The sequence below is a fragment of the Pavona decussata genome, unplaced genomic scaffold (genome assembly GCF_977016875.1).
Source record: "Pavona decussata unplaced genomic scaffold, jaPavDecu1.1 SCAFFOLD_92, whole genome shotgun sequence".
In the NCBI taxonomy this organism is placed as follows: Eukaryota; Metazoa; Cnidaria; class Anthozoa; order Scleractinia; family Agariciidae; genus Pavona; species Pavona decussata.
Window position 1 is genome coordinate 3,390,760 of NW_028145509.1, and position 11,741 is coordinate 3,402,500.

An 11,741-nucleotide genomic window follows, 5' to 3' on the forward strand; every position below is an offset into this window, starting at 1 on the left:
ACTAATCCAATAATCAATCCAATAAAATTGAAGAAAAAAACAAAGAATTCGTGAGACTTTCTTCAGTAACCAGTTGACAGTGAAACACCAAGATCAACTAAATGAGAGTCGTGTCGCACCGGTTTGGTTCAATGCACATGCTTTTAATTCTTATGGCCCGGTTTGGACCATTGCGTTGTCTTTGTTGAAAGATGAAATTGCGGTTGGCCGGCTTTACGATTCTCAACAGTTTTGTCACCATCAAACAAATACAATATTTAGTCAGGAAGACAAAACCGTCGATTCTTGTTCGGCGCATGTTGCGTCAGTGACCCATAGTTCCCACTGGAGTATTTTTGAGCTCTTGAGCTTAGCATAAAGTTAAGGTTTTACTCGTACACATGAATTTTCTAACAGAAAGACGAGGATCTTCTTAACTCCTCGACTCTTTTTAGAAAATCATTGTATCTGACCTCGTCGGTTAGTGAGTGTATTTCTTCAACTGGATGTTTCTGTCATAGATTCTTTTGAACTTGTTAACGCGCACTTCAAAGTAAATGTCAGTGATGAAATCTCCTTTTCTTATCCACTCATTTTTATTGTTCGGTTTCCAGCCCACGTTTAGGACAGCTGACACACTGTAAAAAGTTCGCGGAAGTTCTGGCCTCTTGCAAGTGATACTGTACGAGACAACTTTTCCTCGGCGATATTGAGATAAATCCACCACCGTTTTACCGTGGACAATCGAAGGCGCATCTGCAAAGCGATTTTCCAGAAACTCCACGATAAGCCGCGAATTTCGAGGAAACCGTTTAGGCGCCCTACCTTTGAAGGAAATCTTTCCGCGAACGCTGATGTATGCGTTCTGATTCAAGGGCTGTTTTCTTGTTTTGTGTAGAGTCACAAGAGTTTCGAGGTTCGCTGATGTAGAATTCTGCAGGTTTGGACGATTTTTGGCTGTGACGGAGGGTTTTCTGTCTGCGAAGTTCGGGCTTGCTGTCGATGGTGTCCTAGAATGGATGATCGGGATCTGTGCCACTACACAGCGTTCTGTTCCTTCTTGGGTCGGTTCTTCGCTCGTATGTATCGCCGATCTTGAGATTTCAGTCCTTGCTGAAGTGACATTGTAAACAGCAGTAGCCAAAGCTAGCTCGGTGGGCGACGAGCCTTGTTCTCTAGCTACAGGGATTTCAGGTTCCTTGCAGTCAAACACGCAAGCAAAATGATACTTTGCGTTGAGTGAAAGAAAAACAAAAGCGCCGATCGAGGCCACTAAGAGGATTGTAAACACAACCAGTAGCCATAAGAGTAAATGATTTTTACGGATCTTGAAGACGACTGTACACTTCTTCATGATGTGGGTATATACTGGCACGGAGTCCGAATTTAGATGTTATAAAGAACACTTCAACTACAGACCAGACTGTATTTCCTCCAGATATGTCTGAACATCGCCTCCCCGAGCGCCCCATCAACAAACACGCGAATGCTTTACAGCCAATGGGGTTGGGGTGACTTGAGGTAGAATGTGACCTTGTCACTTCAACTTGGGTGTTGACAGGCAGAACTGTTAAAGACGTGTAAAAACGCGCCGAAATCGGAAGATAAAAATCTAGTGTCAGGTAGTTAAGAAGATTAGTGATTTTTACGAAAATGTTTTTATTTTGATTTTAAGTGTTTGGCTGGCTCTGGCAGACTTGCTGTTTATCAAAGCATGCCGATTTAAGGCTGGGAGCGCGTTTAACATTTTCCGTTAGCCAAGCCCATATCTGGTATGCCCCCATAGAAACCTCGAGAACAATCCGTTGTTTTAATGCATGATGCACACAGTAGCTGGTTTAGCGGACAAGCTGGCCTGGAATCTCAATCCATTTTTGGACGTAAAGTGTATAAGCTAAACCTAAGGTCACTCTTTCAGCTGGACGGCTGATACGAAAGTTTACATTTCAACGAACAAGCGGAATCTCGTCATTCAAACTTTTTCCTGTCAGGCAACGGGCCAGAAAGGCTTTGTTGGAGGTCTTGCTGTTTGTGTGGGTATTCTGTTACATTTAAATTGGTATTTAAAACCTTTTACCGCCTGTATGAGAGCGAGAGCTAATTATAAATTAGACGTAACAAAAAAAAACCTGCTCCGGCTTTAATAGAAAAAATGGACATCAAACAGGCTAGCTCGGCGGCTTTCATTTTACTTTAGGATTTGAAAAGATAGAACCACATTGTACAGCCCCGCATTCGCTTCTCGTCCCAAGGATCAAGACGCATTTAATAAACGCTTGTTCGGCGATTAAGCAGTTCATCTGTTGAACGGAAAAACTAAAAAAGAATTGAAATCTTACTGCATAACAAAACAGGGCCACAAGAATGTTCTGTGCAGATCAGCAACTATTGTAGTTTCTGCTCACAACAGGCCTTCAGACAAATCGTGAGATAAAGGGGAAATGATTATCACCCTAGACTAGACCAGAAATGACCTGCGACACTACGGCCTACGACCAGGGATGCCGTATTCAAGGATAAGGCTTGTCAAATTTACATTGTTTGAGAACGTTCGTGTACTTAGCCACCCGTAATGTTTGATCGAAAGTAAGATTTTCACTCCCGATTTTAGATCCAAAGGAAACATCTCTTTGTTCAGTTTTAAAAACCTCGTTTGAGACCAATAGGCAAAAGGGCAAACAAACAAACGTACAAACTGAACCAATTACTGGCTTAAATGGTCAAACTCTAATCCCTAGACAACAATGCCTAAAAACAACGTATACCTGTAAATCGTGAATTACTATATGCTTTTGAGGGGTGCTGAAGGGGTTAACTTCGAAATGGGATTTGCCCCATTATTCACTGGGATTACTGGGCATGGAATTTCTACTTTTTAGAGCCGTTATTTTTGAATCTACATGTGTCTTATGAACTGTTGTATACGCCACGTCATGTACACAAGTTAACCATTAGCCGTTTATGTTTACGTTCAAATTAACTTTTTCAAAGAGCCATTATTTGTTCTCATTGTAACTCTGGTGCTGAAGAAGACAAGTGGTACTAATTGAAATATTGGCAAAAAATAAATAAGCCCTTTGCCATAGTGTCAGCCCTGCAAACACTTTGATTTATTTACACGTTACAAAGTGACGCCTGGCACGTGCATTTTTGAATTCTGCTACAAGAGATCCAGCAACGACACGTATTCAGAACAGTTTATTTGTGCGTCGTATGGTCCCCTGCATTCAAAATTTGGTCATTAGATTTGGACATTGGGTATGGGATCTGGGGCAAAATTTGAGCTCAGAAGCTGAGATTTGAGCAAAGTAAGGTTCCAACCTCCCCTCCCCCCTTTCTGCACCCTGACATTAGCAAGATTGCTGGCATTTGCGTTTTTCATTACCTTAACAACAAGAAAGTCGTTTACCTTTTCAGGTTGATAAAACGTCTAACAAAAACTCGGCACTGAGATTTGGCTTCCCAAGGAGGAAGGAAGGAAGGAAGGAAGGAAGGAAGGAACCGAAATATCCGGCAAATTTGTCATTAATATATTTCAGTAATTCTAGCCATTTTGTTTATTTTTCGCCATCTCCGCCGTTAGGATCAGTCTGCCGCCTTTATATTTTTTTTCTCTCGGGTAAATAGGCTAATCGGTTGGTGGGCGTGAAGATCCGGATATGGCCTAGCACTAGCGGTGCCACGCAGCACTTAGAACGACTCACTGGTTTGGCTGACAAAAATAGCGCAGCAATGAACAAAAAACAGAAACAATGGACCCTGAAACTGAGTGACATAAAAGTCCAACGAAATTAGAGGAAAGAGGACCACACAGGCATCTTGGGCTGCCTGTGCCCGGTCTGCGTTTTCCGTGTCACAATTCATGATGCAGCTCAACTACAAGTTGAAGCGGAAAAGCCGGAAAATCTTGTAAAATACCAGTCTGGTGACTTTTGGCACGAAAACTGGCACGAACAAACAGGAAATATATACGATAAGATTCAATTAACAGTTTTAACTTTCTTGCAGCCAAAGGAAAGTTTAACTGCCATATGACATGGAGTTCTCAGTTCGATTATAGTGATTTCTCGGTATTCTTGAGGATTTACTTTTCTTTCCACGGATTTCTGAAGCTGAGATGTCGAGACTGGGCAACTACATCAACGAAAGAACATAACGTGACGCTTCAGAAACGCCGGCAGTCTTTGATCTCCACATAAAATTGAATTAAGCAAAGCACTCAGATAATGCAATAAACAGAAAAAGACTGCAACACATGTAAATGTAACAAATTTGCGAGAAAAATCATCGAGGAAAATTGGAGCAACAGTTGCCACGCATGAATTTTGTGGCTTCCTTCCTTCGTTTAAAGTCCGTGTTCATCGCTGGCATCAAATAACTAAGTTTGTACTTTAAAATGACGCCAGATGGTTTATCGGGGTGAATTGGAACAAGACCCCGGGGGGGGGGGGGGGGGGTACTCCCCTATATGGGCTATACGGGGACGTGCCGCTGGATAGGGTATGGTTTTTGGCCCCTCTGTCCTGAACAGGGTATATAATTTTAAGCGAGTCTGTCCCGGACCCGTCCTAGACAGGGTATGGTTGCAAGACTGTCGTCGAGTATTTGGCAATCCGCAATCAGAGACGTTAGTCTGCATTTATTTCAGTGAACAATGCTTCACGTCAATTGAGTTTCCACTTAAGGTTCACCGCTGTTAATGCGAAATTCTGGGATTTTTCGCCATCACTTCTAGGAAGTGTATTATGTTATCTGTTGTGATTGGTATTCGCGTTTCAATGCGTGGAACATCACGTCCGGTAAGTGACAGTGGGCCTTTAAATGTTATTACTATTACCAATAAACACTCGTGTAAGACAAGAGCTAGATGTTGTCCTCTGTCCTAAATAGGGTCTTAAAATTGAGGACAGTGTCCTACACAGGGTAAGTATTTAAGGTAATTTTCGTCCTAAACAGGGTCAGGGTTTCAAACCCCCATCGGCACCCCTATACCCAAACATGGGTCAAGTGCCCCCCCCCCCCCCCCCCGGGAACAAGACGTCAACAGAGTCAATCCTTCACTCATTTACTGGAAATAATCGAGAGAGCAGCGCAGCTTTAATAGTTAACAGTGGGCAAATCTGACAACAAATGTGGCGTAGTAATAATGTTACATGCTATGAGTTTTAACTCAATTAAATGGGAAGTTTGTAAATTGACCCACCGGAAAGGAGTTACTTAGATGATGCTGTATCACGGAAAATCGGTATGTTCGTTGGCCTTTTAATAAGGTGAAGTTAATTTGGGTGAAAAATGTCTCCACTAATCTCTCTTACACTTCCCATTCGTTTTGTTTTTCTTTGGCTTTTCATAAACGGTGTTGAAAGACAATTAATTAAAATCTTCCCAAAAATAAAAATGCTAAAGGTTAATTAAGAAAAACTATATTTAATTAGGGTACATAACCTTATTATCGGCTCAATCAGCCATCATCCTCACAAAATCAACATCACATTAATGGCATTATACTTAACAATTATTCCACGAGCACGCGTTGGACATGGGATGATAGATAGCCAACGAGGCGCGTAGCGCCGAGTTGGCTATAATCATCTCATATCCAACAAGCGCAAGTGGAATAAGTGTTTTATTAAAAACAATCAAGATATATTGCTAGATCTTGCTGATTTTGCTGTGCAAGAACAACCAGAAGACAATTTGATGGTCGCCATTTCTCGGCCATGGTATAATGGCTTATATATACCATGGCCGCTAAGCTAACCAAATCCCTCGAATTGCATTATACAATGATTCAGTTTTTTATACCAGCAGTTATTTAAGGTACTATTTTCGTTTCCATGTTTAGTTTCAATTGCAATATACTGTATTTATCGGTTATTTAAAGACACGTTGACATTCTAGACCAAATGGTAGATAAGCCAACTGCGCTTAGTAGCTTATCCAATAATACAAAGTATGAGCGGTAACTAACCAACTTATTAACTTGTGTGTGTAGTTGTTCAAAGACCAAAGTGGATAAAATTGATCTTTTCGTATCTATCTCGTGTGCTGGTTCAGGATTGAAATATATAATTCATACATGCTGGATAGATATCCTTTCAACAGTTAGGAGTTAATACACGCTCATGACCAACCCAACCTAACGTATTCACAGGTAAGCCAAGCTCAGGATCGGATCACTACTCCATCACAGGATACCCACATTTTAATTGGGAACTTCAGATCACAGTACAAAAACGAGATTGAGTACGAGTACGGCTTTCAAACCTCAAATCAGTCACATTCCCAGAACTCTCGCTCTTTCCTGTTGTTTACCCGCAGACAGGGAGACCATAGAAACATGATTGGAATTGCGTGTTAAATGTTTGGTTCATGATGACGTAAAAAGGGTAAGAATGATAAGCAATGTTTTCCACTTAAAATCATTTGCGTTCCCAGGGAACAAACCACGATACCACATGATTAAAAACTCGCGACGACAGTTACACCAAACTAAGAGCAGTTATGACCTGCTCAATCTGACTAACTTGTTTGTTTTTGTTTTCTTTTTGTTCTGTTTGTTTTCTTTTTTCTTCTTCTGTTTCTTTCTTTCAATTCCGCTTGGTCAAGGTACACATCACACCATCCTTAGGCCTAAGCGTGACTCTTTCAAGAACCTGGCGTGACTGACCAGGCACAAGGGAAAACTTGAAGGTCTGAAGAAAGCGTGACAACAGGACCTTGGCCTCGATCTAGTGCAAGAAAGACGAACAATTACTGTTAATCCACACAGTGGTTTTTTGTGCATGAATGGGCACAAAGATTGACATTACAATACAATACAATATTTATTTCGCCATATACACAACATTTACAGATGGGAAGAAAAAATGAAGAAAAAAATTGAAGAAAGAAAATAAATGGCGAGGAAACCTGAAAGAAACCACGAGGCTTATAACAAGTCAGGCTTCCTCACTTAACTAATCTTATATTAGAATTACAATATGGACTTCTGGTAAATTAACTTTGACCGCGCACACGTACACATACACATATTAAGTAAGTTAGTTAGTTAAGAATTACAGCCTTACAGAAGTTAATACCTAGAAAGAAGAAATTCTTTAAGCTTTCTTTTAAAAGAAGCGGAGGAGGGAGAACTAGTTATGTCAGAAGTTAGCGAATTATAAAAGTTTGGACCTTGAAAGTAAATTGAAAACTTCCTGGTGTTCGTTCTGCACAGTGGCAAGCGGAAGGACTGAGCATTCCTAGTATTATAATTATGGATTTGACTATTCAGTAAAAAAAAGTTATTGAATTTGGAAGGGAGTGTAGAGTTCTTGAATGAAAACATAAAAAAGCCTAATTGAAACGAATGGATATCATGAAATTTTAAGAGTTTAAGTTCCTTAAAGATAGGGCCAGTATGGGCAATGTATGTGGAATTGCTTACTATTCTTAACGCACGTTTCTGTAAGGTTACAATTCTTTGAAGGTTTGACTTATAGGTACCAGCCCAAGCTAAATTGCAATAATATAAATATGGAAGGATCATAGAATTGTATAAAGTACGAAGGGAGTGAGTAGAGAGAAAAAACCTAGATTTATGAATAATACCTATAGATTTGGATAATTTATTTGCTGTTAAGGATATATGAGACATTAATATGACGGATAGTTTCTAGTTTGTCGCAAGTTGTTTCATCTTGCTTTTTAAATTTGAGAATTGTGTCACGTGAAGCGTTAAGGCAATGGGGAATGAAAATATTCACTGTCGTAAAAAAGACGCTCGAAAAAAAGTTTCCTTCACGGATGATCCAAGCAAAGGAATCACGAGCATGCGCAACCTCATAGCTACAACTTGTTTTGATGACGTCATGAATAATAAGACTTTGAGGCATCTTTAAACGCGTAATGTGGGGCATATCGGTAGGATTATTGTGGTTTCTATTTATAGGTTCGACTCCTCTTGGGAGAACTAGGATTTTCTTCTTCCGAGTATGCCTGTCACTGACTGAAAAAATACATCAATCAATATCGGCAATTCTCACATACAAAGTGCACCACAGAAATGTTTCTAGCTTTGTAATCTGAGTCCTAGCGGCGAGTGAGTAGTGCATTACACCAACAACAGTTTAAAAATTCACCGCGTGAAATCCAAGAAACAACGTGAACAAATTGACCAAAATTGCCAAACACTTATTCAACAGTTGCCACAGCAACATCCATGTTTTGCGAGAAAAAATTTCCTGTAAATCCTGTAAAGCTATGGGTATTTGATTCAAGACTAGATAGAGCCACTTTCAGTTCAAAAGTATGGCCATAAAATAGCTAACAGCGTCCTCGGAATCCGTTCATTCCTACTTCATCAGAAAAGCTTTTGGGGCATTTGCCGTCTCAGCAGAGGGAGGGGGGGGGAGGGGTGGGGGGATAGCTCAGTCACTAGTACTTTAGTTACCTGCGCGAAGTTTTGTCCAATGCAGTTACGAGGTCCAAGTGAAAAAGGGAAGTAGTTATAATGAGATCTGAAAACAATAGCAACAACAAAACACACATTAGTGACCATATTTCTAGTAGAGTTCGTGATGTGCCTCCCCCGTACGTGCTTACGTAGGCTCGGATCACACGATTAGTATCTATATTAGGTTGCGTTCGATTGACTTTATTCCGGAATAAGAGTAAGCGGAATAAGCTGTTAAATTGCTCTTAAGAAATTTGGGAGGCCAATTCTGCAAACTATCGCTGACACATGAGAATTTAAGGGCCGTTTCGTACGCCAGTAACTCCCAAAACCTTTTATGAGGGATTTCTTGTCATCGTTGTAGGTATAACTATTCCGGAATAGGGTCAATCGAACGCATCCTTAGCATGCGATACTAACTGAGCGGGTGTCCGCAATTTTCTGGAAACAAGGCCAGCCATGTGTGCAATGTACAATATTTTTTGTGTCTTCTTGTTTATTCTACATGTATATATGATTTGATTACAAAGTATTCAATCACTGTGTCCGTGATGGATTTGAAATCGCCTCGTGTTACGTTTCAATTTCCCTGAGAATACAGCCGCTTCTCAACATTTATAAGAACCTTTTATTACGAACGTTGAGGCTGAAATTGCCTCTGATTTTAAGGACATGCTAAGAACGTGCCCAAGCTGAAACTAACAGATAAGCATCTTTATTCAGTTCTGCACCGTTTCTTCATTGAGCTAACACATAGTAGATGAATGCACGTATGCCAAGGGAATTTGATATGATACAATGCACAATGGTCTCTTTTAGGTTTTCCTGGTCACGTTCATATCGGTTTGCGAAATTCTATAGCACGTAACTTATGAACATGTTAAGAACGTTTCAGGCTCAAAACATGACATCATAATAATAATAATAATAATAATAATAATAATAATAATAATAATAATAATGATAATAATAATAATAATAATAAGAAGAAGAAGAAGAAGAAGAAGAAGAAGAAGAAGAACAACAACAACAACAACAACAACAACAACAACAGCAACATTCAGTTTGGGTTCAGTCTCGACCCCCAAAATTTGACGTTCTTACAAAAGTGTGTAGCATCATGGTTCTTGTTATATAATATAGCCCTACTAGTTTGTATCAATTTTTTACAGAAAGAAGAGTTCAAGGAAATTATTACGAAAACTGTAAGGCCTGTATTCCCAGAACTTCTACACAACAGTCTAGAACATTTTTTGAATACCGAGTCATTGCATAAAAACCTGTAATTCCTTATAAGAAATTTTAAGTTGATTTCTTGTCTCCAGGAATATTCATATTCGCCTAAAAGGTGGCAATTCACTTCTACAGAGGCTCACAAATTAAAATTGCCCTTTAAAATACCTCATTGACAGTTTCCCTACTCTTTTTCTATGCTTCCGCTGGTGAAATCCCTATCCTTTTCTATACCTCCAGCCTGAAAAAGGTACCTCTCTCGGGCGGCGCCTCCCGTTTAGACCACTAAAAGGGAGTACCCCCCCCCCCCCCAACTGAGATACTGGTTATGACAACTTGCCATGACAACATTGGTGCTGCAATTTATGTTGGATGGGCCGCGACCATGCACAATCCTTTGTTTTAACGTTCACACTACCAGATGAATATCTTTACAAGAACGCACGGTCGAGGGCAAAAATGCTAACAAAAACATATGACAAAGAAGTTTGTCAGGCTTCATAACCATTGCCTTTTATTAACTATTCCGCATTTCAGCAAAGCGTAAACAGCTTCTCTGTACCACATACCTCTTAATCAGTTCCTCGTCATCGAACCTGTAAGGATTGAATTCCTCTGGGTTGTCCCAGTACTCCGGAAAATGGCTGGTCACATAGGTGCTCACCTGTAGAGAAAATAAAGAGCTAAAGAAAAATTTACAAGACAAGTCAACATATAAACAAAATGAAAACTCTGTCAAAATGGTTGAGTACCGTAACAGAGACATCGGCGGGTATCTTGTATCCTCCTATTTCCGTGTCCTTTTCAGTAATTCGTAAGATGCCAGTCGCTGTGGGGTGACGGCGCAATGTCTCCTTAATCACCTGAAACATGAAAGCAATAAAACAAAGGTACTTCAGATAGTCGACAAAAAATTCAAGCAAAAACTCAAGGAGCTTTCAAGCAGTTCCAGCCAAAAAAATCCTTTTTTTAAAGGGCTCTTCAAGTGGTCTTGAAATCCAAAATTAAATTCCAGGGCTTTTCAAGGAGTTCAAGGATTAGCACGAACCCTTAAGTGTGTTGTGTATCTTCTCGTCATGTAGCAGTGAGCCTCATCTTATTTATGGGCTTTTATAGCCAAGCAACAGATCGAACCCCTTAACTGTTGATGGCAAAAGTGACAAGAATGTCCAATTTCAGAGAACAATGACAGCTGTTTCGACAAAGGTTGTCCGAAATAGCGTACGCGACAATGCCAAAGGTAGTCTGGGAAACACCCAATAAATTTCAATAAAATCTCAGAATCCATAATGCGTCGACCGTACAGCGAAGGCTTGAGATGGCGGGCAATATGGATTCTGAGCTTTTATTGAAATTTATTGGGTATTTCCCATAGATTGAGAATGCAAACGTCATTTAAGATCTACAACAGGAAGAGCACGCCTATTGGCTAATGCAAAGCTATCAAGGCTTGTTATTGGTTAGCAAATCTGTCATCCTAGTTTGATCAAAATTTTACGAGGAAGGGATCCGAGGGCGGAATACTAGAACCTTCTGTGGCTCCAGACGTCATTCATACTTCGGCAATTTAATGACAAACTCCTGTAGACCAATCAAAACGCGAGTTTACTCTGCAGCTGTAGCAATGTGGTCGTATCAACGGGGTTGTCGGATAAGCAGGGTTGGAAGAGAAACTGACTGCATCAACTTTTACTGAGGCCGAGAAGAATGACCGTAATAACGTGGTGGTCGTTTTAATAGGATAGTTGTACGGCGGGACTCCACCGTCATAAGAATGATAAAAGAAGATACGTTACCAAACCAATTTGGTGCAGTTTACCCAGGTCATCAAACGCAACGTACTGTCTATCGTCGAGGACATCAAACACCTCTTCAACCAAACTAAGACAAATCAGAAAAACACTTGTCAAAATGTAATAATTGTTACACACACACTCACTGTACGAGGCGAGATCTCAGTCGGCTGCAATACGAGCCTGCAGCGATTATCGAACCGAGTCACTAGAATAATAATAATCATCATCATCATCATCATCATCATGTTGTTTAATTTAATTTAATTTAATTTATTACCTCCGCGGTTAAGATCCCC

The 11,741-nt window shown here is 40.2% G+C and overlaps 2 protein-coding genes across 2 annotated transcripts in view; both read right to left on the reverse strand.

Moving 5' to 3' along the window:
• Positions 1 to 309: 309 nt before the first annotated feature.
• Positions 310 to 1,468, reverse strand: LOC146473904 (uncharacterized). Its single transcript, XM_085117948.1, has one exon. The coding sequence runs from the start codon at positions 1,331 to 1,333 to the stop codon at positions 461 to 463; it is 873 nt and encodes a 290-aa protein (XP_084974074.1). The 5' UTR covers positions 1,334 to 1,468; the 3' UTR covers positions 310 to 460.
• A 4,701-nt stretch (positions 1,469 to 6,169) lies between these two features.
• Positions 6,170 to 11,741, reverse strand: part of LOC146473905 (cholesterol 24-hydroxylase-like) — a 50,541-nt gene continuing 44,969 nt past the window's right edge. The window contains exons 11-15 of the mRNA XM_085117947.1: positions 11,446 to 11,530; positions 10,402 to 10,512; positions 10,219 to 10,313; positions 8,414 to 8,480; positions 6,170 to 6,710 (exon numbers count right to left, since the gene is read on the reverse strand). Of these exons, the coding sequence (XP_084974073.1) occupies positions 6,570 to 6,710; positions 8,414 to 8,480; positions 10,219 to 10,313; positions 10,402 to 10,512; positions 11,446 to 11,530 (499 nt within the window). The 3' untranslated portion in view covers positions 6,170 to 6,569. The remainder of the gene's footprint in view (positions 6,711 to 8,413; positions 8,481 to 10,218; positions 10,314 to 10,401; positions 10,513 to 11,445; positions 11,531 to 11,741) is intronic.